Here is a 27,568-nt window from a genome sequence, read left to right on the forward strand (position 1 = left end):
ATTCTTGGACAATTCTTCAGTTTCTTGAACCAAACGAATCAAGAATTGGTTTAGGAAACTGACCAAACCATAAATCAACATGAACCAATGAATCCGGTGACCAAATGAAACATGAACCGCTTTGAACTACCATTTTCCTGGTTTGTGCCCATCGCTAGTAGCAACTAAAAACTTAAATGCACTTTCCAACAGAATCTATGGAATAGCTTGTATGGTGTGCTACCATATTAGGAAAACTTTGTTTGCACCACACATGCACCTTTCTCAAGCATTATATTTTCTTGTCAACATTAAGGAGAGCTGCAACACATGAATGTACACATGAAAAACATAGAAGGTCACTTCTATTACAGCAAGCAGGGTTTAGAAAAGGGTAATCTGAAGTGAAAAAGTAGAAGAAGGGAGGAAAAGGGGTGCTTAATTCTTTGCTTACACAGCCTGTCCTCTCCCCCACTGAGCAATTTACCTGCTGCAGGATTCCCAACATTTGTTCATCTTTGGAAAAATGCACCTAGGTCAGATATGTCAAATGTGCATCCCTTAGGCCTAATCCAGCCCCCAGAGGGCTCCAATCAGGCTCACCAGCAACTGGCCATCGTCTGCTTCCTTCTGTTTCTCCTGCCTCCTTCTGTTTCTCCTGTATTTCTCCTGTGTAATGCAGCCCAGAAAAACAGCCTCTTGCTCTTTCCCTCTTCCCTCCTTCCTCTTCCCCAAGGCAGGGAGAGAGAGGAGGAGCCTTAGCTCCCCCTCCCTTGGAGAAGAGGGAATGAGTGGGAGGCTCCTTTGTTCATCTGCATAGGATGGGAGAAATACAAAAAGCACCTTTAAATAAAGTTTTACTCAAGGTAAGAGGTTTTTGCCTTGCTACTCTGTGTGTGTGTGTGTGTATTTTCTTAATCAATCAATCAATCAATTTTTATTTGTATCCCGCCTTCCCCGCCGAAGCAGGTTCAGGGAGGCTAACAACATAATCAATACATTAGTTTTACAAAGTATTTGAACATAACTAATTAATACATTAATTAAAATTCTACTAAAACTCTAAAATCAATAAAATCTTTAAAATTAATATACTGGTGCTATTGTATAGGTTTCACTAGCAGTTTCCCTTAATCGGTGAAGGCCAATCGGAACAGGGTGGTCTTGCAGGCCCTGCGGAACTGTTCAAATTCCTGCAGGGCCCGCAGATCCTCTGGAAGCTGGTTCCATAGGCGTGGAGCCATAACGGAGAAAGCCCGATCACGGGTGCTCTGAAGCTTTACCTTTCTCGGCCCGGGGATAGTCAGCAAGTTCTTCCCAGCTGACTTCAGCGTTCTCTGGGGTTCGTATGGGGAAAGACCGTCCCTAAGGTAGGCAGGTGGGCAGGTCCTCGGCCATATAGGGCTTTAAAGGTAATAACCAGCACTTTGTAACGAATCCAGTATATAACTGGCAGCCAGTGCAGTTCACGCAGCCCCGGCTGTATGTGCTCCCACTTTGGGAGCCCCAACAGTAATATAGCAGCCGCGTTCTGCACCAGCTGCGGCTTCCGGATTCGGCACAAAGGCAGCCCCATGTAGAGGGCATTGCAGTAATCCAGTCTCGAGGTGACCGTTGCATGAATCACTGTTGCCAGATCCCGACGCTCTAGGAAGGGAGCCAACTGCCTTGCCCGCCTCAGATGAAAAAAGGCTGACTTGGCAGTGGCTGCTATCTGGGCCTCCATTGATAATGAAGGCTCCAGTAAAACTCCCAGGCTCCTGAACCGGCACGCCGCTTTCAGCGGCGCCCCGCTGAAGACCGGGAGAGGTATTTCCCCTCCCAGAGTGCCCCGACCTAGGCAAAGGACTTCTGTCTTCGCTGGGTTCAATTTCAGCCCGCTCAGCCTTAACCAGGTTGCCACAGCCTGCAGAGCCAGGTCTAAGTTCTTTGGGACGCAGTCAGGTCGGCCGTCCATTAACAGATAGAGCTGGATGTCATCCGCATAAGGTGGTTTTGCCAGGATGCAACTGGGTTCCCTCCCCCTGATCCGGTCTTTCTCAGTAGGAAAGCAATGTGAACTATTTCTTTTGCACTGTATTCATGCTCTCCTGATCCAGTCTTTCCTCTCTATTCTTGTACTGATTACTAACCTGATTAACTAACGAGCTGACACTTAGCCATCTTATGTACATCAGGATTACAACATTTTAGCACCTATTTTATATGTTTTATCTATTTTAAATAACTTATTTGTAACTGATATTTAAACTGTTATGTTGTTTTATGTGAATCATGGGACTCCCATGTCTGTTATGCTGTTTTATGTGAATCATGGGACTCCCATGTCTGTTATGCTGTTTTATGTGAATCATGGGACTCCCATGTCTGTTATGCTGTTTTATGTGAATCATGGGACTCCCATGTCTGTTATGCTGTTTTATGTGAATCATGGGACTCCCATGTCTGTTATGCTGTTTTATGTGAATCATGGGACTCCCATGTCTGTTAGCCGCCCTGAGCCCGCCTGGCGGGGAGGGCGGGATATAAAAATAAAATATTATTATTATTATTATTATTATTATTATTATTATTACTGCCTCATAGCAGTTGCAGTTATTTCTATGAGGAAGAATACAGTTTTGTAGATAAACACACAGAGCTCAATCTGTGCCATGGTGCCTTATCATATTCTTGACCAGCACACAAAGCAACGTATGTACAAAAGCTCACAGCGCCAATCCATTTAATGTTTTCCTCTGGGTCCTAGGGAACTGAGCATTGACCATAAGATTTCTGTAATGAATGTCAACAAACCAAAAGTAGGTTTGCAACTTATTTTTATTTATTTATTTATTTGGGATTTATATCCCGCCCTTCCCACAAGTGGCTCAGGGCGGCTTCCAGTGATAGATCCAACAAAATTACAGTATTTAAACATATAAAGGGATCAGCATTTAAAACAGATAAAACCATAGTTATCAATAAATATTAATAAATATTTCAACTGTATATAAAAGAAATCCGGCAAGTTACATTAAAATTCTCAAGCTAGGTATAGGCTAGCCGGAAGAGGGTCGTCTTACAGGCCCTGCGGAACTGTACAAGGTCCCGCAGGGCCCTCACCTCTTCCGGCAGCTGATTCCACCATGTAGGGGCCATAACAGAGAAAGCCCTTTCTCTGGTGGATTTCAAACGGGCTTCCTTCGACCCAGGGATAGTAAGGAGATTTTGTGTTCCCGACCTCAGTACTCTCTGGGGAACGTGCGGGGAAAGACGGTCCTTCAGGTAGACAGGTCCCAAGCCATATAGGGCTTTAAAGGTGATAACCAGCACCTTGTACCGGACTCGGTATAACTTACAGATAAACACTGAACAACACCTGAACAGCATACTCAAGATTGCTAGAGCACAGACTTTGTCTCCAGATTTTGATGCAATAATTCAGAGTAAGAGGTGTCAGTTATCAGATACTGTTAAAACAAAACACTGCAGGCATGCTAATGTTTTAAGCATGTTTTATTTTAAGTAAAGAACCCTTTAATTGTGCCTGCACCCTTTATAAAGTTTATATTTCCACTACCTGGCATTACATTTTAAGGCACACATGGCCTGGCCGGACAAGATCTCATTTATGTCGGATATGACCCTCATGACAAATGAGTTCGACACCCTTGATCTAAGTGCACCCCACAGGCAATAAGCACCAGAGGAGAATAAGAGTAAACACCCTCCCCTTCTTTTGTTAGTGTGCTAGGGATCTGGCCTGACATACTTCTAAAAGATTACATTTTTTTTCCTTTGGTGCAGCTGCAATATTACAGGAAGGAAGGAAGGAAGGAAGGAAGGAAGGAAGGAAGGAAGGAAGGAAGGAAGGAAGGAAGGAAGGAAGGAAGGAAGGAAGGAAGGAAGGAAGGAAGGAAGTAAGTTTATTTCCTATGGCCTTTCAGGGTTCCCCTGAAAATCAAAAAGCATTACTCCTATAGACTTGAAAACTAGGATGCCAAAGAAAAGAGGCTGGGTGGGAATATGGTAATACATATGAAACATGATTAACTAAGTTCACAGCATGGAAACGTCCCTCATTTCTGCTTTGGGTTTTAATAGTTATGTCTGAGTATTTTATGATACCATAGGTATATGTTAGCTTTTAAGTATTTTAATAATATGTTTTTGTTTTGTTTTAGTGGTTTCTAAGGTCTGCTTTATTTTGCACGTTTTAAATCTGTTAGCCGCCGTGACAGCCCTGACAAGGGGAGAAAGGCAGGGTATATATTTTATGAATTAAAAAAAAAGGCATGAGGATAGCCACTCTGTAAATGAATATTCCAATGCTGTTACTGAAACCAAATGGTAAGAAAATGGTAGGAAAGGCATTTTTGTTAAACTTACATAGCTATTGTAGAATTCAAATGCCTAATGTTTACAGTTAATGCTCAGTAACTATCACTTGCTCCATTAGTTGAGCCTAGAGGAGTCCACTGTGGGAGCAATAACAATCTTTAAAAAGGCAACTAATTGCAAGTTTTTAAGCTGATCTTAAACAGTAAGTAGTCAGGATGGTGCAGTTTTCTAAGATATATATCTCCATCTGGAGATCTCTAACAGTGCAATCCTAAAGAGGACAACGTTTAAGTCCAGTGACATCTTTAAGACCAAGGAAGTTTTATTCTGGGTACAAGCTTTCATGTGCACGCACACTTCCTTCAGATACACTTGGTCTTAAAGATACCACTAGACTAAAACTTTGTTCTGCTGCTTCACCAACACAGCTACCCACTTGAACCTATTCTAAGGAGAGTTACTCCAGTCTAAGTCCATTCATTCCAATAGATTTAGACTGGAGAAACTCTCCTTAGGCTTGCACTTTTGGGTTAATGTCATCATGTTCCTTCAAGGACCATGAAGGGATCTTGGGACTTTCATCCAGGATACAGGCAATATGTGCAGAAGAAGTGTAATGTTTAAATACCTTTCTTATACATGCAACCCCATTTGCAAGTAGTTTTAACATGCCAGTCAGGCCTTACTCTAACAATCCTTTGAGATAGGTTAGGTAGAGAGGTGGCTGCATTCAGATATCACAACCCGCTGCAATTACACTGATACGCTAACATGAAATATGCAGCTTTGCTGCCATGCTCACGTGCCCCACTCATCTCCCTCTGCGTACAAAGATTGATTTAAAACATCCTGTTTTGCCCAAGCTCTAATCTCCTGTGGCACTCAAATGCAAGCGACTTGGCAAAGTGGAGTTTGTATACTCCCCAGTATGCTGGGATTCTAAACCTTGTTTTGTTACCATCTTAGAATCATAATAAACAAACTCCAGTTAGCTAGGGCACACAAATTTGAATAGCAAGGCAAACTGAAGCTTGATTAAACCAGGAAGTTTTGAACCAAGCTCATAAAGGGAGGAAAGAGTGGATGGAATGATCTCTGCAATAAACTATACTTATCTCTAAACATCTACAGCCCTGGTGGAATGCTGCTGAAATTTAAGTTACTTGGAGGCAGACTCCAGAGTTCCTTGCTTCTGTGGCTCTCTTAAAAACACAAATTCAAGTACAATAAGGTGTAAGCATCTGTAGCCCTGGTGGAATGCTGCCAGTGCTGTTCTTCCCATAAGGTATACTGGCACACTAGCAACAGTCTAGTTCTAGCCACACATTATAAAGAAAACACAAGGGTGGACACTTAAGAAGCATAATCAGCAGAGGCAGAATAATGTGATTAACTCCCTCCTGCGTATGTCTGTTCTCAGACTATTTATCACCTCCATACAGTGAGCTTGGCTAAAGAAAAAAAAATGGCCTCAGGAAGAGTATTTCCTATGGAGAATTAGAGTGTGGGAAGGGTCTATCCTCCCCCGCACCCAACATGTATGTTGCTCTGTCCCACCCTCTGTCCTGTAAGTTCAAAGCAAAATCACATACACATGCGGTGTAGTGGTATGAGTGCTGTAACAGGATCTGGGAGACCCAAACTCAAACTCCCACTATGTCATGGAATGTTGCTGCATGACCCTGGGTCCATTATACTCTCTCAGTGTAACGTACCCTATGGAGTTATTGTGAGGTTAAAATGAAGGAGAGAGGAATGATGAGAATTTTTGGGTCCCCACTGGCGGAGAGTGGGATAGAACTGAAGCAAACACACACATACATATAAAGTTGCCATCCACAGTGTCAATCTAAGTCCAGTTTTGCCTGCTCGGACTGGCACCAACTTTTTAGGGTCTTCCCCAACTCCTGCCCATTTCAAACGCAGGTGGCAAGAACTGAACCTGGGATCTTCTATATGCAAAACATGTACTCTCCTACTGAGCCACCAGCTCTCTGAGGTAAACTCTTTTTAAAAGCTCATTCTCTGTTTTTAGGGAATTCTTTTTTAGAAATTATAATTCATGTCGCTTTGTTGTCTGTTGCCCCGAGTCAAATATATTTTGGCTTCCATGTTTTCCAAACTTTTAATGTTCAAGCTGTTTTATAAGCCCACTGTGAGATACCAAGTAGCATATAAATTCAGAACTATATGTATGGTCTACTACCATCCATGCACACTCAAGATAAAATTCTCTCAATATTTTGACCTTCATTCATTGAGCCACTTCTGATCACTTTAAAATAAAATACAGCACTTTTTAAAAAAGTGCTTTCATGCCATTTTGAGCTGAAAAGTCACTTAGCTCATCAAATTGTACTTTCCTTGGCGAGAGTACTTGATTGAATAACTTTTTTGGAACACGGTTAACCTCTAGTAGTTCTTTATTGATATACTGAAATGTCATAAATTGGCTATCAGACAAATGCTGAATTGGTACATTAAAGCCAGATTCCTTTTTCACTAGTCTGCACGTGTATATTTTATAAAATTGCTGTTTTGTATTTAAAGCATTTTTTTGAGAATTATACTTTAGGACAAGTCCACATTTATAAATGAAATCTAGCCTGTCCTTAAAGCCTCTCCTTAAAAAAACAAGAGGAAACTGCTTGGAGCCTGATCTTGCTTCTAAGGAGTAATTCATATGAAATACAAATATGGGTGTGTATGCACTCATATTAGACAGACCTTTGAACACATGTAGAATGTCTGCCTTTCTGCTGACACAGGAAATCATATTTGCCATTCACTTGTATCCCATTCATGTATAAAGAAGGGGGTGAAATATGTATGAGAAGGAAAACCTGTGTTTTGCGTGTGGAATATCCCCCGTTCAATCTCTGGCACCTCAGGTTAAAAGATCTCAGGATGCTTTAACTTCCAACAATCTCTTAACAATGAGATACTGGAAAATATTTCAATATGATTAATATCAACATTAGGAAATGGCCTACAACTCAAATTCAAAGGGAGAATCCAATACAAAATTGCTGAATCAAAATTTAGTAATTAATTCAAGACGAAGCCCTAACCTTCTCCCTCACTGGAGGTGGTAATGCCTTGCATATTCCCACCCCTTACAGATGTTAATTCAGTCAAATAGTAATCTCTTTGGGGTTTCTTTGTTTAATCCCCCATTTTTAAATGTGACATTTTTTTCTTAATTCTATTCTGCAACAGCATTCATTCACTTGGGGGTGAACTGATTTGACTGAATCTTGTTTTAAACCAGCTTCTCAGTGACATCTTCAACTTTCTGTTAATATAAATACCATTAACTGAATGGATGCGTTCTCCAGTGCATATAATGAAGCAAGTTCTCAGGAAAGATTATGTCGGAATACATTTTGCTAGTCTCTACACTGACAGAGGTCATGTATTATTTCGTACTCCAAAACTGTACAGATCTACTGCTAGTCAAAGGAGACCCTACTGTGCTAGTTGAGAGCTAGTGTGAAGAAGAAGATATTGGATTTATATCCCGCCCTCCACTCCGAAGAGTCTCAGAACGGCTCACAATCTCCTTTACCTTCCTCCCCCACAACAGACAGCCTGTGAGGTAGATGAAGATATTGGATTTATATCCCTCCCTCCACTCCGAAGAGTCTCAGAGTGGCTCACAATCTCCTTTACCTTCCTCCCCCGCAACAGACACCCTTTGAGGTGGATGAAGATATTGGATTTATATCCCGCCCTCCACTCTGAAGAGTCTCAGAGCGGCTCACAATCTCCTTTCCCTTCCTCCCCCACAACAGACACCCTGTGAGGTAGATGAAGATATTGGATTTATATCCCGCCCTCCACTCCGAAGAGTTTCAGAGCAGCTCACGATCTCCCTTCCCTTCCTCCCCCACAACAGACACCCTGTGAGGTAGATGAAGATATTGGATTTATATCCCGCCCTCCACTCCGAAGAGTCTCAGAGCGGCTCACGATCTCCTTTACCTTCCTCCCCCACAACAGACACCCTGTGAGGTGGGTGGGGCTGGAGAGGGCTCTCACAGCAGCTGCCCTTTCAAGGACAACCTCTGCCAGAGCTCTGGCTGACCCAAGGCCATTCCAGCAGGTGCAAGTGGAGGAGTGGGGAATCAAACCCGGTTCTCCCAGATAAGAGTCCACAAACTTAACCACTACACCAAACTGGCTCTAGTGTGGAATGGTGTTTAGAGTAACAGACAGGAACCTGGGACAACCAGATTTGAATCCCTGCTGCCACGAAAGCTCAGTGGGTAAACTTGGGCCCCTGACAATGTCTCAGTCTAACCAACCTCACAAGATCACTGTCACAATAAAGTGGAGGAGGGGAAAACAATGTGATAAGCTGCTTTGATTCCCAATCAAGGAAGCAACCACAATGTTAATTTTAAAAAGTTGAACCAATGGTCCAACTAAGGCAGACTTATATACCCTCACATACATATGCAACTGATTTACACATCAAAAATAAGAATGTGCTAAAGGGGAACTATATTTCCTTCCAGAACTCTTTTGTTTCAGGTGCTTTTCTCTCCAGCACTGATTCCTTCTAGTATTGGAGTCAGGCTGGGGACAAGTGGCTGGCCTGAAGGAAGGAGTCTACTCCTTTCCCCAGCATGTCCCTTTATGTGTGAATATTAGATGCCCCTAACTCTATATATCAGTGGTCCCCAATGTGGCACCCACCGACAACTTTCCTAGGGCCCACCAAAATGTTTTTAGAAAGTGGGTGGGATCACATGGGGCTCTTGCCACGTTGGGTTTCTCTCCCACTCCTTTCCAAGTGCATTTTAAAAATTATCCTCCCCTACACTTGAGTTTCCTTTGTGCGAGTGACTCTGTGTCTTGTGCTAGCCATTTTGTGGTTGCACCACCATCCTGGGTCAGAATTTGAAAAGTGCCCAGAGTGCCAGCAAGGCTATACATGAATAAACATGGCTGCTCCTGTTATATTTTTACAAGGAATAAGGCCCCCCATTGCTGTCTTCCCACCCACCCCAGTGAAGGTATTCACTTCCGCAAACCTCCAAGGGAGCTGATCTCTTATCATCTGAAGAGCAGTTGTAATTTTGAGTGATCTTCAGTTCTCACCTGGAGATTGGAGTCTGTGGCATTGTACCTGTAGTCTAATCTAGATGTTGACAGGGCATGTGTCACAGCGGCAAGATCTTTGCTGCCCAGGAAGGGCTACACCTAGCTCACCAGGCGAAGGTGGTGTCAGGCACCCCTGACCAGCTCTGCCATGTGTTTACCCAACAGGATCCAGCAGCAACCTCAAACCGTGTTACTTTGGCCTTTATACATGCATGTTCCTCATACATTGGGGTAGTTTCACAATCAGAGAGCCAGAAGGCAGTTAGGTGGTGGTGTTTATCATTTTAGAAATTCAATGCTGGAAGGAGTGGAAAAGGAAAATGACCTTTTTTGCATTTTGAGTTAACTGCACGTGAAAGCAGTTCCTAGACCTGCTGCTTCCCCCCCAGAAGGAAAACAGCTCCAATTACCTTCACAGTTCAGTTCACACCCAACACACTAAGGTTACAGGAGAAAACAAGGAAAACTGCAGCTTCTTGATTCCGTCAACAGGAGAGCCCTATTTAGGTGCACAGACGGAGGATACATGCTTCTGTTTTATTTGCTTTTGTTTTTTTAAAAAAAAATCAAACAAGCAGGGTTTCTGGCAAAAAAAGTAATGCTGGCCGCACGGAATATGCCTCTTTTCCTTAGAATGCCCGGGCTTACCCTGAAAAACCAATGCAAATTATGGGTGGAGTGGAATGACCTATCACAATTCCGGGATAATTCCTACTCTAGGCTATGGAGCAAGGGGTTGCCTGCTGATCTGCAGTATTATAAAACATTAAATCAAAAACCGAAACGGCAAAGGAAGTAAATTCGCTTGCACTTTGCTACATGCTCCACCACGCACTCATGGACTTCCAGGATTCTTTTAGAGGCCCTGCCTACCATCCTCAGCACCATTGCAAAAGTTACAGAAATCTTTTGCCAGAAAGACCCATCAGTTTATGACACTATGCCTCCAGAGAAATGATATATGCTTGTATAAAGCCAAAGATGATGCAGGCTTATCTGTGTTTTTAAAGACTGTGCTATATGGAAATGTAAAAAGCACGAAGGTTCTTTCTACCATATGTGGTGGACTTGCGAAAGGGCTAAAATGTTTTGGCAAATGATTCAGCAAGAGATTTCTAAGATTTTGGGATATGAATTTAATAAAGTGGCAGAGACTTTTCTGCTGGGATTACAAATGGAAAAATTTCCAAAAGAAGACAGAACTTTAATATGGTACTTGCTCTCAGCTGCTAGGACATTGTATGCGCAGCTGTGGAAGCAAGAAAAAATACCAGAGAAATGGGATTGGATTACAAAAGTTGTGTCATGGAGTGAAATGGACAAATTAACAAGAACATTAAGAGACTATGATTTGGAACTTTTTAAGTTGGAGTGGAAGAAATTCAGAAGATACGTAGAAAAAGAGTGGAAAATAAAAGGACATTGGATAATGTTTGATAATGATTAAGGTTTTTAAAATAAGAATATAACTGTTGGTTGTTGTTTTTTCTTTTTTTTCTTTAATAGTTAAGTGTACCTTTAATATTTGTTTCCTTTAAGTAAATAACACTGGTGGGGGTCAAGTAACGGGGGGAGGGGAGGGGGAAAAGTAAGATATGGGGTAGAAAGTTTTTTCCTTTACTTTAAGTTTTTATAAGTTGTAGAGATAGTTTTGCTACCATATGTTACTAATAAAATTGTTTATTACAAATAAAGACTGTGCTATATGATTTTATACTGTTTCACTTTGCTTTTTATGGTGACACTGTTGAAAAGGAGCATCATTTTAAATGTAAGAATAAGTCTTCTGTAACTGACTGTGAACAATCAATTGAAATAACCCACTACCTTCGGACCAGCCAAATTATAACAACATTGAAGGGGTCCAATCAAAATTCCTGCGTAAGATCCTGGGATTCCCAAAGTGCGTACCATATGCAGTTTTATGTTTAGAAACAGGGACGAATCTTGTGGACACACAAGCATGGCTAATGTCACTTAAATATTGGTTACGGCTACATTTCCACTCTGATTCGGAGAGCCTTTTATATCAACTGCTCTCAGAATCTAATATGTCAAATTGGCTAGTATTTATCGAGAGGGAAATTAAATCTATGGGCATTGATTTAGAGTCACTTCTTATGCTATCCCTAAAAGATGCATTTTTGAAACTTAAGCTCAGAATTCTAGATATAGAAATGCAAACGTTATATAGCCTGGCCAACAAGTCTTGCTCCCCGCTGAATTTCGAACTTCCTCTCTCAGTAGGGAAGTTAGCATCATATTTCTCCTCTCTGCAAACTCCACAGCAACGGCGTGCGTTCTCGTTAACGAGATGTAATGCATTAGGGGAGGGACGGTGGCTCAGTGGTAGAGCATCTGCTTGGGAAGCAGAAGGTCCCAGGTTCAATCCCTGGCATCTCCAAAAAAGGGTCCAGGCAAATAGGTGTGAAAAACCTCAGCTTGAGTCCCTGGAGAGCCGCTGCCAGTCTGAGACGACAATACTGACTTTGATGGACCAAGGGTCTGATTCAGTATAAGGCAGCTTCATATGTTCATATGTTCATTACCATCTGCTATCTTATTTGGTAGATTTAACAGGATTGAGTACTAATAGACATTGTAATCCCAAGTGTATTGAAACTATTTCCCACGTATTATTGAACTGTCCCCTTTATGATGATATTCGTTGTATATACCTGAAAGATATTTTAGCAGATATGTTGGGCTGTGCTGATTCAGGCAAAGTCCACAAACTTTTAAATGACACTTGTTCTGAGGTAACTTTAACGGTTGCTAGATTTAACGGCAACAGGCCATGGAAATAACGGCAACAGGCTATGGAAATACGACAGAGAATGGTTCTGGAATGACCACATTTTATTTGTTTTAATTATTTAATTTGGCTAAACTTGACTCATATATATTTTATTATTTTATGTATATTAGCTCCCTACGTACTCAATTATCTAGGATTTTATATTATTTATATTGCTATTTTACTGCTAAATCTGTTTTATGCCAATAAAGGCTTGCTGTTGTTAAAAATAAGTCTTCTGCAACAGGCTTCTCTCAGTATTAAGAAACAAGCCATGATTTAAAGATAATTTAACTTAGGTGCTTACTGCAATAAAGGAGATCCCGCTACTTTCTTTTCCTGAAGTTGGTATATATGCAACATTCACTGTCCAATAAGAAACAGAATGACAGTTTGTTCCTTACGAGAAAGACTGCTCCCTTTACTGAGTTTGGTACTATATTTGGTTAACACAAACTTGGGAGTGCTCTGAAACTTGCGTTGAGAACGCAGGACTGAACCACAGCAAAATAAGACCAGGGAGCGAGGGGATGAAGAGTGGACATTCATAAACAGGGCAGAAAGTACAGAAGGCCATGGCCTGCCCCCAGCTCCTTAACCCTATCTGAACTAGTACCTGAGTGATAATAAAGTTCTAGAGCAGAGGTGTTGAAATCATTTGTTATGACAGATGGATCTGACATAAATGAAACTTTGTTGGGCCAGGACAGGTGTGTTCCTATTTTAGATTAGGTAGCAGAGATATAAACTTTATAAAGGACACAGACAAACACAATTAAAGATTTAACTTAAATCTTTAAAGGACACAGACAAACACAATTAAACTTAAAACATGCTTAAACATTAGCACTTGTTGGTCTTAAAGGTGCTTTCTTTGTATTTCTCCCATGTGATCCAGGGAAACGGGCAAAGGAAGCTCTGGCTCTTTCCTCCCTTCTCCAGGGGACCAGAAGGAGGAGGCTCAGCCAATAGAAGGAAGAGAGGCTTGGCTCAGTAGCTCCGCTGTGCAATTAAGACAGCCTGGCAAAGCAAACTCTGCCTCCCCCCCCCTCCTCCCCAAAGGAGGAGCCTCAGCCAATGGATAAGATTTGCTCTGTAGCTCCTGTGCGATTGAGCAAGCCTTGCAAAGCAAGCTGTGATGCAGAAGGAAGCAAGAGAGAGGAAGAAGGAAGCAGATGACAGCCAGTTGCTTGGGGCCCTGATAGGAGCCCTCTAGGGGCCTGATTTGGCCCCTGGGCTGTATGTCTGACACCCCTGTTCAAGAGATCATACAGTTAATGAATTTCTTTCAATCAAGGGCCAAACACTTTTGTTCTGTCATAAAATATGCTTTGTTATCTTTTCCCACTTTGTCTTGTAAGCATCTATTTAACCTAAATAAAATAGAAGTCCAGTGGAACTTTAAAGATTAGTAAAATTTATACCCAAAGTGAGTTAGAGTTCATTTCATCAGATACCTCCAATGAATTTGCTTTATTTTGCTGCTACAAACTAACACAGCTACCCACCTGGAATTACCTTTAGTTCTACTCTCACAAAGGCCATCTAGTTAGAAGATTGTCACATTCTTAAATGACTTATCTGTCTTTCATCAGTAATGGTCTACCAGTACTTTAATCATGTTGCTTTGATGTATTAATCTGCATAACCTGCCTCCAACCTTGCAAATAAAGTGGACAGTCCCGAACATCCACATGTTTGAGTCAGGGTCCATGAGACATGTGTCCCGGCTGCCAAAAATGCTGGCTTGAAGGAAGTCAGCTGTGTCTCATATTATCACATAGTATATTATATAAAAAGGTGTGTTTTAAGCAACTCACTTCGCCTTCCAGTCTTCTACTCTGTTTTCAGAGCAATTACAATGCACTTGATACTGCCCATCTTGAACTCCTCTCAAGAGTCTATATCACATCAAAGAACAGATCCAGAACTAAAGGAAATTATGCAAGTGTTCAGAATCCACAACGGGCACATCAAAGGGTCAGAAAGTTATTGGACATGTACTTACCTGGGAACTGAATCTCTCAGCTCATCAGCTTACAAAATAAATGTTTTCTTGGTTACATACAACCAAGTGCTGTGTTTATTCCTTAAATTCTTCTGTTCTCCCACTTTACCGCCAATATTTCTACACCTGAGTAAATAATCAGAAGCTGCTGATTTTTAATGGAATTTGGGACTAGCATTTGAGTCGAAGATCCAATTCATCTGCTAACCCTATTTAATTAAAACACTTGGGATGTGAGTTAGTGGAAGCATAGTAATTATTTTACAAGAACATCTTGCTCCACAACGTTAAGCTAGAGTCAAGCTATCATTGCTAGAATTCTACAGCACAAGCTTTTAGGGCCCAGAGGACACCACTGCTATGCTGCATGTGCTGCTGGCTGTATTACCACAGTTCTTCCTGCTTCCATAAAGTATGCACATTGCTAACCACTGCCCTGGTAAGGTTGGATAGCTCAAGGATGGTGGAGTTTGGGCTGCCACCACCAGGCAGCAGCCCCACCCAGCACAAGAAGAGCCTGGGGCTCCTCACCACTAAGTTCGTGTCGCTGCTGCAGGAAGCCAAGGATGGTGTGCTCAACCTCAAGCGGGCAGCAGACACTCTGGCAGTGCAGCAGAAGAGGTGCGTCTATGATATCACAAACGTCCTGGAGTTTAGACTGATTGAGAAGTCATCCAAGAACAGTATTCAGTGGAAAGGCGTGAGCTCTGGCTGCAACACCTGCAAGATTGCCCACAATCTGATCGAGCTGAAGGCTGAGATCGAGGATCTGGAGCAGCGGGAGCAGCAGAGCATTCAAAACGTTTCTGACGATGTCCAAAGTAACTGGTTCACCTATGCAATGGATGAGGACCTCTGCAAATGCTTTGCAGGAGCACGCTGCTAGCCATTCGAGTTCCATCTGGTACCTAGATAGAAGTTCCTGTTCCTGAGGGTTTGAACAGGCAGAAGAAATACCAGATCTATCTGAAAAGTACAAGCAGTCAACTGACGTCCTGATAGACAATAAGGACATATGTCTTGTATGACTTGAAGTGTATTAAATATTTCTACACACAGTCACTCTCATATATGCCAAGGTATGTTTCCACTCATCCTCAAGTGAATAGTTTTAAATAATTCCTTCCTATGAGGCTAATAAAAAAAAATGCAGCTGTAATTCTGTACTAGCTTGTCAACTGTAATTGTGTAACATAGCAAGAACTCACAGAATTAGGCACCTGAAACAAGTTCCACAGCAATCTATTCATTCCTTTAAATACTGATCCCAAGATCACAGGATTGGAATGGCACCATGTAACTCAACCCAGACCATAAAACGATTCCAGCCCACAGAGCCTGCCTCTTCCTGAATGCCATAGCCTTCTCTCAAAAAGGAATCCTAACAGGAAACACAAACAAAATGCACAACAGCAAGCAAGGCGAGTGGAAATTAGGTCACTAACATATCAAACTTACCTTACCAGTGCATCTGGTTTGTTTAGCTGGTTATTGGGAATACAGTTTTCCATTAAGTCTTTGTGCGCACTTGGGCTCTTGCTGGCACACTTCTGTTTTTTTTCATTCTTAGCAGATGAGGAAGGGATGCTTCCGTTAGTTGCACTGTGGCTGCGAGGCGAGGAGTTCACAACACCACTAGCATTTTTGTAGTTTTTGGATGAGGCAGTGCATGAGTCCTCTTTTAAGAGGTTTTCTGTACTTCCCACAAGATCGTTATTTAATCTTTTACTATTGATATGGTTCTCCATGTATTCAATTTCCTGTATTTTAGAGTCTACAGGTTGCAAAATATTGTTATTTATTCCAAGGTTATGTTTTTTGGCATCTTTCTCTTTTTCTTTCCCCTTTTCCCTGTATTCCAGTTCTGGTAGTGTCGTAGATAATTTTTTATTGGCTGGAATACCCCCATTGTGCTGCAAAAGTATTGAGGAGTCCATATCAGACAGTCCTTTGGCTGCTGGAAAAAGTCAAAAGGGAAAAAACCCACTATTAATCTTTTAAAATATACAAGGTATGTACTTGTTTAAGAGGGAAAAACATGAATGGGAGTCAGACCCAATAGTTCTAAGGAGAGAGGAGGGCTTCTTTTTTCTAGTGGAAGATCTTCACTGAGTAGGAACCAGCCATGGTTTGCTCTCTGATATAGTGTGATATCAAATTAAATAAAAATGTTTTAATAACTGAGAATATGTCTGATCAGACAACTCTTGAGGAACAATTCTGAGCAACTTGACAGCTTGCTTTCTGGACCCAGCAACACAATTAGCTTAATAAAGATCTACACTTGGGACCACTTCTGTGACGCTTAAAATAATTCAGAATGCTCAATTAACCTGTTCCCTAAGAGAGAGAAAGTGACAACGCTTTTGTGTTTTCTTTTTGCAGAAAGTAATTTAGTCAACTGATTCAAAATGGCTTCAAAAATCAAGTTAACACAACATTCAGGTTTAGGTCACCATTTATTCAAAAAAACATCTATTTCACTCTTTTGATTACAGAACTCAAGAAATGTCTTTCAAACTAATTCTGATGAGCCTAATTTTCAGAGCTTGAGAGTAAAGTGCTTAGAAAAATACAATTACCAGAGTTATGGAGCAATTGCACGAGCACTACAGCATGTATCCCGGTATAACCAAATACAGAGGCTGTTGTTCAGCAGCAACAGCCTAACTTTATAGTAGTCACCAGGGCTTTTTTTGAGCAGGAACACAGTTCCAGCTGGCTTGGTGTCAGGGTGTGTGGCCTAATATGCAAATGAGTCCCCACTGGGCTTTTCCTACAAAAAAGCCCTGTGTGAAACAATGGTGACATCAGGGGGTGTGACCTAATATGCAAATGACTTCCTGCTGGGCTTTTTCTACAAAGCCCTGGTAGTCACATGAACATTTTAAGGAGCAATCCTAAACAGGTCTACTCAGATCAATTCAATGGGGCTTACTCTCCAGGAAAGAGTTCTTAAAATTGCATGGTTAGACAGCTTTAAGCCACCATGTCAAGTTACTTTTAACACTGAACAATTATGTTCAAATACCAAGTTTGCCATTTAAGATTAGTTATAAAACTGCCTGCTTTACACAATTAAAAATCTTTTGGTTTCACTTATTTCATTTTGCATTCAGCATTCGTAGTATGAAGTATTAACAATTGTTACAACTGTTGGTGACCTTAGTCCTCTAAGAGTTCATTATGACTAAATCCCAAGGTTTACAACAAGGGACACAGTTTGATTCTACCCTCTGTTACTTAAGAGAGGAGGAGATCCAGCTTATTTCAACAGAAACTACTTTCGACTATGATTAGAACTGCTGCCTTAGTCTCACTTAGGCTTGACATTCCCCAGTTGGGGGTGGGGAAGTCCCCCATTTTTGCAGGCTCCTGTTTGTCATTGGCCTGCCTATGTCACCAGGATGTGGGGCATGCTGGGGGTAACACTCTGATTTTGGAGTAAAACTCCATGGTTGGAGGTTGATAGAGTTTTGCCCAAAAACCAGAGCGTCACGCCACTGTGCCTACATCACTTCTGGGTGATGCAGGCACAGCACATGACATTGGGATGTCAGGGACAAAACTTTTGGCTCCTGGAACATCAACCCCTGTCTCCCCCCGCGCCAGTGTCTGAAATGGATCTGGCAACCCTAGCCAGCTTCCATAGTGTGGGGAACCACACCCTTCTGAGACAGAAGAGGGCTAGAAGGATGCATGGGGACCGATCTGCCTGTTATCTTGGGAATTACCCTGTGGAGAATACAAACAGAGGAAAGAAGAGGTGGCTGTGTCATTGCCACTGGAACGCATCCTCCATAGGACCTATGCCTGTGGCTGCTCTGGAGCAGAAGTGAAGGCATACTTTGTTATCTGCTGAAACAAACAGTCAACATTGGGGACTCCCCATTTTTGAAGACTGGGGCCAGACAGCAGTCTGATATAGACCACATGTTCTGCATTTGTATCTTTGCTTAGGTTGTCTGCTACTGCGTTGTTTAGACCTGCTATATGAACAACTGTCAACTGCACCCTGTGCCTTATTGCCCATTGCCAGATGAGTGTGGCCTTTCTGCACAAGCCTTCTGCACAGGCCAGATGAGTGTGGCCTTTCTGCTTGTTCAGGTAGAACTTTGCTATGATGTCGTCCATTGTTACCAGAACATATCTTCCTCTGACCATCTCTGTAAAAGAAGCAAGAGCAAGTTTGACAGCTCTCAGCTTTAAAAAGTTAATGTGAAGGGCGAATTCTTTCTTAGTCCTATATCGATAACATCCTGAACTTTGGGACACACAAACATTTATTCAGTGATCTTAGGTCTAAAATGGGCATCCTGTCTCCGCTTTTTTTGTCAATGGCAAAATATCCAAAAAAGGAGTCTTTGGTTGTTCCTCAGCGGCAAGCTTTGCTCCCTTAGCCAATAGAGAGGAGAGACCGACCATTGAGGACTGATGACTTCGAGTGGACAAGTCATGATTTCGTGGTGATGGAGATCATAAATTCCGAGTGTTCCTTGAATGGCCCTGAAGCAATAGTGATCTGGCCAGACTGTGTTGGAAGTGCTTGGCTCTCTGTTTAGCCTTTTTTTTTTTTCAGGCAGTTCTAATGCTGTTCTCGGGGCAGAGACTTGAGTTTGTGTCTACAGGTGAGTTTGTGTCTAAGATGTCTCTATAAACTGGGCATGTGGCTGTACTGTGGCCCTCCCTCAGACATAGGAGGTATGAGGAATGATAATCATTTTGGGCCATTTTCGCCTCACACTCTTCACTCTTCTTAAATAGAGCTATCCTACTTTTTGAAAGTCCTCACTGTCCTTCATGAAGGAAAAAACCCTTCTTGTTTTATTGCTGAAAGCAGGAACTTAGAAGCACATCCTCTCCTCAGTGGCAAAAAAAGAACTGAGGGAAGGAGTGCATGCCTCACCTCTGCCACGTGACCCTTTGGGTTGAAAAAGGGACCTCTATAGACAGAGGGGAGGGAGAGCACTCCAGAGCCTAGAAGCTTCTTCAGAAAAGCCTAGAAGCTCTTTTCTGCATCTGGCCTAAAATCATACAGTCACCATGTGGGACTGCACAGAAGCCATGACAATGAATATTCTAATTGAACAAGTTAATAAAATACTGAGCATGCTCTGTTAGATGCTACCTAATGGCTCTCAGAAAGCTTATGGCATGCAAATTGGGACCCAGATTCCCTTTCACTCCCATGAAAGCTATTTCCCATCTGCTCTCCATGATATATGCACAGATATAAGTTTACAGCTGAAAATCATGGCTAAAGAAAAAAAAATTCTTTTATAACAATGCTTTGCAAACTGCCTTATCAGACTACAGTTATAGTCTGGTTTACAAAGGAAAAAGCAGTTACATACTAGTAATTAGTATTCTATAACTTATCATTTATGAACTCATACAATCTGTGCCTGTGCAGTGCACAGCTGGAATCTTGTACACCTTTAGTCAGGGAGATAGCTCTCCTTCCCCTTCTCTTAGAAGGAAGAACATTTACCCCTTCTACCATACCCTGAAGTGTGTGATGAGGGCTACCCTGCTCAGTTTCCCCTGCCCAGTCATGTAAGAACTCACTTACAAATGAGAGCCCAGCACCGGGAAAAGACACTATTACCAGCACCCACTTGCATGTATGTTAGTCTGCTGACCACCTAACTGAAGGACTGCACAGGTAGACTCAAAAGAATACTAGCTGCAGATACCCTGAACTCCGAACCAGATTTTTTGGGTTCTTGATCATCCCTATCTGGGACTGCAGAGACCATGAAAAAGCACAGTTTGCAAGTATCATGGTCTATATGTCGGTGTACATATAAAAACAACTAGGGCTAGCAATGCAAAGAGAAGGTAAAGAAACTGATTCAGAGAAGAAGCACACGTCCACAAGACTGGCTCCAAATTCAAAAATGTGCAGGGAGCTATTAGCATTACCTCAGTGCCACACCTGTGGAAAAGCAGCCACTTACCTTCCTCTGCTTCTTTCTCTTGTCTTTGTAGCATCTGCTGTTCTGGCGGTAAAGCTTGCTGAAGAAGTTGCATGTAAAATTCATTCTCTTTCTGCACCTCCTTTTGTTTTCTTAATCGCATTTTATAGCTGACATAACTTTTGAAGCCAAAGCCCAAAGTCACCACAGGATAACCAATACTGGGTGCAGGGTGGAAGACAAAAAGACAACTGTTAATAGAGACAAAAGCACATTGGTAAACTACTGAGATGTTTAAGATACAATAAAAAAATACCAGGATTACAATTCACATTGGAAGCTCTGATGCTCACAGAAAGGAGCAAATATCACTTTGATATTCACTCTGTTGCAGCATCAGGACTGAACTGAACCTCAGTCATCTGCCCATGCTAAATATATGCTATTTCAATTTCTATAGGAATTAGCTTCTAGTTGAAACTTTGGTTCTGTTTCCCAAGAAGCTTTAGGACGCTTCTGGAGATGTGAACTTCCTGGTACAGATAATGCTATACATATGCCTCGCATGACTTTTGGCTCTTGGAATGTTTATATACTATCAAATTCTAAAGAGTATCAAAACCTAGCTTCCTGGAATCTCTGAGTCACCCTAGCTCTTCCTGAGTTTTCTTGGCCTTCTTGACGCCAAGAGATAGAATGGGCTGCGCTCTATTGTGTATGTCACTATTTATCAGATGTTCATCACAGAGTTGATTGACAGTTATATTGGCTCTTATGGATGGAAAACAATATTTAAGGTCTGATGTCATGCCTGCCCCTGACCCAGCCCCTGCTAGCTCAGAGCAGGCACCTTTAACAGCCCTGGACGTAAGTCCCGAAGAAGCAAGCCGGCAGCAGGAGCCACCTGGAACTGATCAGGCCACGCCGGGCCCCAGCTCATCCCCTCCGGGATCACCGCCACCTGTCAGCCGGCTCCGTGAAAGGAGACGACAGGAGATGCGAAGCAGAAGAAGTGAGGCACGCATGCGGGGGAGAAGAGATCTAAGCCCGGCATACTAATGAGTTAACAAGCCAGCACAGTATATCTGTAACCTTGGCCCTAGGGCAAACTGTGCTGGCAACGAACGATCCTACTGGGACGTGACCACGCTCTGCACCCTCTTGCTTGCTGAGAGAACCCGTGTACTCCTGACCCGGCTTGAACCTTGGACTTGCAACTCTGGACTTCGACTTTGCTTTGTGGACTGGCTTAGGTATTTTGGACTGTGTCTGGCTTTGCTTGCTCTGGCTTCCGACCCTCTGCATTCCTACGACTACGCTCTCTGTTTCCTCCTTCGCCGGACTGATTTACGGTGTTGACTAATTGGACTGTTTACGATCACCGCTGTGCTACCCCTCCCAGCCGGCTGCGAGAGTCCTGGCCAGCTGCCGGGACGTTGGCAGCTGTTGATCCTTATCTGAAGACCCGAGCCGTGACATCTGAATTTATTCTGGTTCCTGGTTGTTCTAGCCAACCACCTGCTTTCTCTGAGTCTTGACGAAAGCACCCAAGGAAATCCTTTAAAGAACTACTGTGCACCATGTTTTAAGTATTGAATTTTGATTAATGATGTACGCTGCATACCAAATGTTTATGTTTTAATGAATTTACATTTGGGATTGAAATTAAATAAAGAGGGGTTTTTTTAGAACAACTGTCTCTCTTTTTTGATGCAACTGAGAAACAAGCTTCTCTCCCTCCCCATATGGTTCCTGTACTCTTCATTTCCCCAACAACTCAGTCTAAATTGTGATCATTTATATGTCAAGGCGAACAACAAATGGCATCCTAAAATAATGATTATCACCACCACAGGATATCAAGAGAAATGACAATGCAATTATCTCATGTTATCACTTCAATGACAAACTAACCTTACTGGTCACGGGAAGATGTTCACATCTAAGCGCTAGGACCTAACAATACTTAAATGTAAAGCAAAAGGCAAGCAAACTATAAGCAGGCAATACAAGCTAAACAAGTTAAATGAGTTAGCAACTTAGCGATTCATTCTCTAGTGAATGTCTGAATACCCACCCTCTAAATTTCTGGCCAACTAAGTCTTCACCCTGGGAACCTATGACTATGTAAGAAGAGGAAGAAAGGCAGAAAACATGTTCATAGAAACCCTCTGCCCCCCTTTTTTATAGGATTGGAAATGTTATGAATTGGCATGTTATGAATTTGTACAAGGAGGGCAATGCCCCTTTCCTCCAGGATGTCAGAGTACTATGCTACCTTTAGGAAAAAGATGTCCCCCGCACATGGAAGTTATGGGGCTGGACGCCCATGAGCTTCAGTTAACTTGAGATACTGAATACTGAGTTGTAGGAGAAAGTGCTCTTGCAGAACAGCCCTCAGTTCGGAAGCCTTGGGTGGAAAGATCAGCCACATTTTCACCCACAATTTCTAGCATTTCTCCACTGCACCTTAACAATATCGGAATATTTATGTTACATTAAAAGAACACATTAATTCTCTGCTATGGGCAATATTAGTTATTCTAATTAATTATAGTTCAGCGGTCCACTAATTAAAGTGACAGTCCTGGGCACATTTTTGCTAAATGAACCCTGCTGACTTCAGTGGCACTCCACTAGTAATTAATATAACTACAATTATGAACTTCAACGAATGTAGCAGCTGCTTTAAAATCACAACTGTAAAGCAAGCAAAGTGCTATCTTATCTAATAATTCCCTATAATACCATCCAAACTATCCATATAACCAACTACCACCAAATTGTCAGTACTAGAAATTTCACTGAACAAGGAAGTCTAGGGCAATGTTGATATTATCAAAGCACAAGTTAAGCCATTCTATGGAGGAATGAACATATACTAAAGGTAGTGTGAATTTCTTCTCACTGTTCGCTATTATTGTGCAGCTACAGTCCAAAGAACAACATGTGTACAGAAAGGGTGTCTGAAGGATTAGCCTGAGTATTTTCCTTTTAGTCCCTGCACACTGCTTAAACCAGCCCCTATCCAATAGACAACGCTATAACCGTTAGACTAGTTGTTCTCACAACAGGTGCTAATTAAAAAGAAAAAAACCAGGGTGGAGAGAAGAGCCAACCGAAGCCACAAGTAGTCTCCTTCTGTAGTTAAAAGCTTCAGATACATGAAGATTTGAGAGACAAGCCTCCAATTCATTTCTGATTTACAGGCCTGTATGGGCCCCCACAGCCATCTTACAATTTAGTTCCAAGTCCTCTGAAGAATTAAGGTCCACAAATACCATTGCTGCACATTGGTAGCATGCAATGACTGAAATTCCATCTGCTTTGTAATGGGATATGAGGTCATGAATTCTGAAAAAACAATCTAGCAAAAATGATAACATTTGGAGAACACTTACCAGTGTGCAGCGAAAGGTCGACAAAGGTCTACATGAAAGTTTTTGAGATCCTTAAATCTAATTGCTGCTTCAATATAAACAAATAGTATCCACAGCGATACTGTTGGCAAACATACTCCCCTCTCTGTTGGGGACACACAGAAAGCCAATTATTATTAACATATAAAAAGAAACCAGAAATCCTAAGTCAGTGCTTTTAGAAATTAAGGAATCAACAGCACTTTGTTATGACACATCTAGAACTGAGCTATAATAAGATGCCCTTTTCAAAATGTGTGGTTAAAAATGTGTACATTTGATCTTGAGATATATTCAGTTGGTTCTGCATTATGTTTAAGAGACAGCAGTTCATTTACATAAAATACTTATATCCCACCATTTGAGACCCAAGAGGTCCTAAAGCAAAATTAACAATTTAATAAAAATAAATAAATAAATAAAATTTAAAAATAAAACCACATCAAAACTAAACAGAAAGCCTATCGAAAAGAATACCAGTTGCCCATTCAAAATAAAATTAACCAAACTCAGACCCCTGCTGAAACCAATGAACCATACCCTATTTTTTGAACAACATCAGTGAGGAGGCCACATGGGCCTTCCTTAGGAGGGTGTCCTACAAATTTGGTGCCACACTGACAAGGCCTTTTATTGTGTTCCCAAAGTACAGATGGTGGGGGTACACACAGCAGGGTCATTAACCACAGCACATGTGTTTGGGCAGATGCATAGGAAGAAGCAAGCAGATATTTTAAATATGGCTAAGTATACCTAAGCAGTGCTATTCCTATTCCACACACCCCCTCAAAAATATCAGACCTAAGTTACACTCTTGTATGTTCACTGAAGTCACTGGGCTTAGAAGGATACAACTCTGCTTAGGACTACACCGATAATCATTCATACATCCTTCCTACATCTAGAATTTTGCCATCTCATAGACATGTGATGGTTTAGGTCAAATACTGAGACTGAACCACAAGTCAGGAAACCCTCCTGAGGCAAGCTACACATTCTCAGTTTCACTCCACTTTTTGCAATATGGGAGCAATGACACACAGTCTTATATTTCAAGGGTATAAGGATTACACAAGAGTGCCTTGAATAGTCGAAAACATCAAGGGAACCTTAAATCTTTTTTTAATATAAATTCCCCTTTTGTCTGGGCAAATCTGAGCTCCGTCATTGGTTGGAACTGGGTGGGACTGTGGTGCATCAATCTTCAGCCTGTCAAACCATTAATCAACTGCTCTTGCATCGCATTGGTTGACTCTGCTGTCCCTCACCCACTGGTGGCCCCAAGACAGATAACAATTGGTCCTCTGGGGAAACTGCTAGGCAGTGGCTGCTGCTAAGCAACTAATCTTGCTTCTTTCAGTAAAAAGCAACCAGGCTTGATTCTCTCAGTAGAAGCCAATGGGGGAGGCCCTTTCAAATCCTATTTTGGCCTTTGAGGGAGAACTCATTGGTTGACTCTGCTGCTCTCTTCCACCTGAGTGGCTGTTGCTAGTTAGCCAAGCTGATTCTATCAGTAAAAGGCAATCAGAATTGATTCTGGCAGTTGCTGCTTCTCCCTACTCTCCTATTGGCTCAGCTGCCTGTTGCATTGCTTTGTGAGGAGAGAAAGAAAGTCTTCCCTTGACTGGCTGAGGGACGGAGGAAGAGGGAAACAACCATAGAGAAAGCCTTCTCATGACTGGCTGAGGGAAAGAGGAGGCAAGGCTTTCTCTCGATTGGCTAAGGACTCCTCCCTATCCTCCTCTGGTAAGGAAACACCCAGTGACAGGGGTAAAAAATGGTGTCCTGTCACACTAGATCAGATACAGAGAGACAGATAGGGAGGGAAAGCAAGAGAGAGAGAGATTCAGTCAACGTTATCAGAGAGAGTGTTGGTCTGAAAGGTATCACTAAAGGCCTCCGAGGGAGAACTCTCTGGGGCCAGTCCCGCATACAGCTGTCAATTCCAGGTTCCTGGAGATTCTGTGGTGGAATTTGAGGATGGCATAGGAGTTAGGGCTTCAAAGCAGGGTCTGCCAGACCCAGGTTCTTGCTGTGGAAGCTGACTGGGTGATTTTAGACCAGTCACACACTTCTAGCCTAACCTACCTCACAGGGTTGTGGTGCAGCTCAAAGGACTGTCCTTTTCCTATGTAAAGGCTGCAGGTAGGGGGGAGACAATGCAAAGCTGAAGTCAGGAGAGCAGATAAAGAGAAGCAGATAGGGTTGCCAACTCCAGATTCCTGGAGATTTAAGGGGCAGAGCTTGGCGAGGGTGTGGTTTGTGGAGAGGAGGGACCTCAGACAGGTTCAATACCATTTCCTCCTGGGAAACAACTGTTGCCAATTGCCAGGTGAGGGCTGGAGATCACTCAGAATTACAACTGCTCTTCAGGTGGTAGAGATCAACTCCCCTTTTGGTGGTGGGGAATGAATGCCTGCACTTGGGTAAATGGGAAGACAGCAAGGGGGGGGGAACTCCCCCAGAGCCTTTTTCTAGAGCCTGTTGTATTCTTCTTCATAACGGGCCTTATCCCTAGAATCAGGGCTTTTTTTGTAGAAAACCCCAGCAGGAATTCATTTGCATATTGGGCCACATCCCCTGATGTCACCATTGTTTTACACAGGGCTTTTTGTAGAAAAAGCCCAGCAGGAACTCATTTAGGACAGGAACGCATATTTAGGGCAGGAACGCATATTAGGACACCAAGCCAGTCAGAACTGTGTTCCTGTGCGTTCCTACTCAAAAAAAGGCCCTGCCTAGTATTATATAATACTTTGTACCAGGGCTACCAAATTTATACCCAGTAAGTGAACTTGGCAAAATCTGAACATGTTTCACCAAAAAGGCAACTTGGAAAAAAAGGAGAAATGGCTTGAGGAAGGAAGGAGAAGGATTTGAGAAAGAATGGAAATAAACTCTGACTTGATTAATGCTTCCAATTCCTCTAAACCAAGTACTGAATTATACTTTAAACCCATGGTTTCAAGTTCAGTTGAATGGGAATGGGAAATCAAAACACACAATGGAAGAAAGGAACCACATGGATGCAGTTCCCACATCAGAGTTTAGTGGGGTTCTTCCTTTCACACAGTAGCTTGCTTCAGATGTCACATTCCTGATTTGGGATGGGCACAAACCAGCTCATGAACTAAAATTTGTGATGAATTTTGGTCAGCCCATGGTTTGTAAGCTGAAGTTTGTAAAAGGTCAACCGGCATGAATTTCCCACAAACTCTCTTTTGGAAGTTCCATGGCAAGACCAGTCAGAGCTTCACACACATTTCATTTTCTTCTAAAACAGTTGTGGAGGTGGGCTGGAGGGGATCAACTCTTCCTTCCCCTCCACACACACCATTTCTGCCTCCTTTACTATATGGGTATTTCCCAGAGGGAGAACAAGACAGTTTGCCCATCTTCTTCCCTACTGAGAGCAGCAGCAGCGGAGAGAAGCTTATCTGTGAAATGGGCAGGGAGAAGAAAATATCCCCTGTCCAAAAACCCACAGGACCCTCAGTAATTACTATTGACATTAAAGACATTTGTAGATCAGATCTTCAGCATCTCATCTCGTTGTGCCCTGTTAATCAAGGTACTGTACCAATCATGGGCTCATGTGCTTAGTGCAAGTTAAGGATATTTATTTATTAGATTACAGGAAGATACCATTCAAAAAGCAAGATTTTTGTAAAAATAATGGCATATATATCTTATGTGCTGCTTCAATATTTATATTTAGAAAGTGCGATGTTATGAAATTAGATGACCTACCTGTGTGCCAGACATATTGTACCCAAACATACGTGCTGGCAGCGAAAAATAGCCATTGTATCGGTATGAAGAGTAGGCATATAATATTGGATGTGAATGCTACACAAACAAAAAATACTGAAAAGGCCTATAGAAAAGGGTGAGGGAGAGGGGAAGAGAAAGAGAATATTAATATTTTCATACATTTCAAAAAGTTTATTTCAGCTTTTAAAAATGCTGTACATTTCTAAGGGAACCTTATGAGACATAACACAGTAGTCAAACC

General features: G+C 42.1%; 2 protein-coding genes across 2 annotated transcripts in view; one reads left to right on the top strand and one right to left on the bottom strand.

The window, feature by feature from the left end:
- MACO1 (macoilin 1) overlaps positions 1 to 27,568 on the bottom strand; it is a 120,812-nt gene that overhangs the window by 50,949 nt on the left and 42,295 nt on the right. Inside the window, exons 3-6 of the mRNA XM_060257913.1 lie at positions 27,304 to 27,430; positions 23,536 to 23,659; positions 20,177 to 20,355; positions 15,675 to 16,173 (exon numbers count right to left, since the gene is read on the bottom strand). Of these exons, the coding sequence (XP_060113896.1) occupies positions 15,675 to 16,173; positions 20,177 to 20,355; positions 23,536 to 23,659; positions 27,304 to 27,430 (929 nt within the window). The remainder of the gene's footprint in view (positions 1 to 15,674; positions 16,174 to 20,176; positions 20,356 to 23,535; positions 23,660 to 27,303; positions 27,431 to 27,568) is intronic.
- Positions 14,677 to 15,102, top strand: LOC132586441 (transcription factor E2F4-like). Its single transcript, XM_060258525.1, has one exon. It carries the CDS (start codon positions 14,677 to 14,679, stop codon positions 15,100 to 15,102), a length of 426 nt encoding a protein of 141 aa, XP_060114508.1.

Source organism: Heteronotia binoei, chromosome 17 (genome assembly GCF_032191835.1).
Source record: "Heteronotia binoei isolate CCM8104 ecotype False Entrance Well chromosome 17, APGP_CSIRO_Hbin_v1, whole genome shotgun sequence".
NCBI lineage: Eukaryota > Metazoa > Chordata > Lepidosauria > Squamata > Gekkonidae > Heteronotia > Heteronotia binoei.

Coding starts and splice junctions, on each gene's coding strand:
- LOC132586441 (XM_060258525.1), top strand. CDS start 14,677: ATGGTGGAGTTTGGGCTGCCACCACCAGGCAGCAGCCCCACCCAGCAC.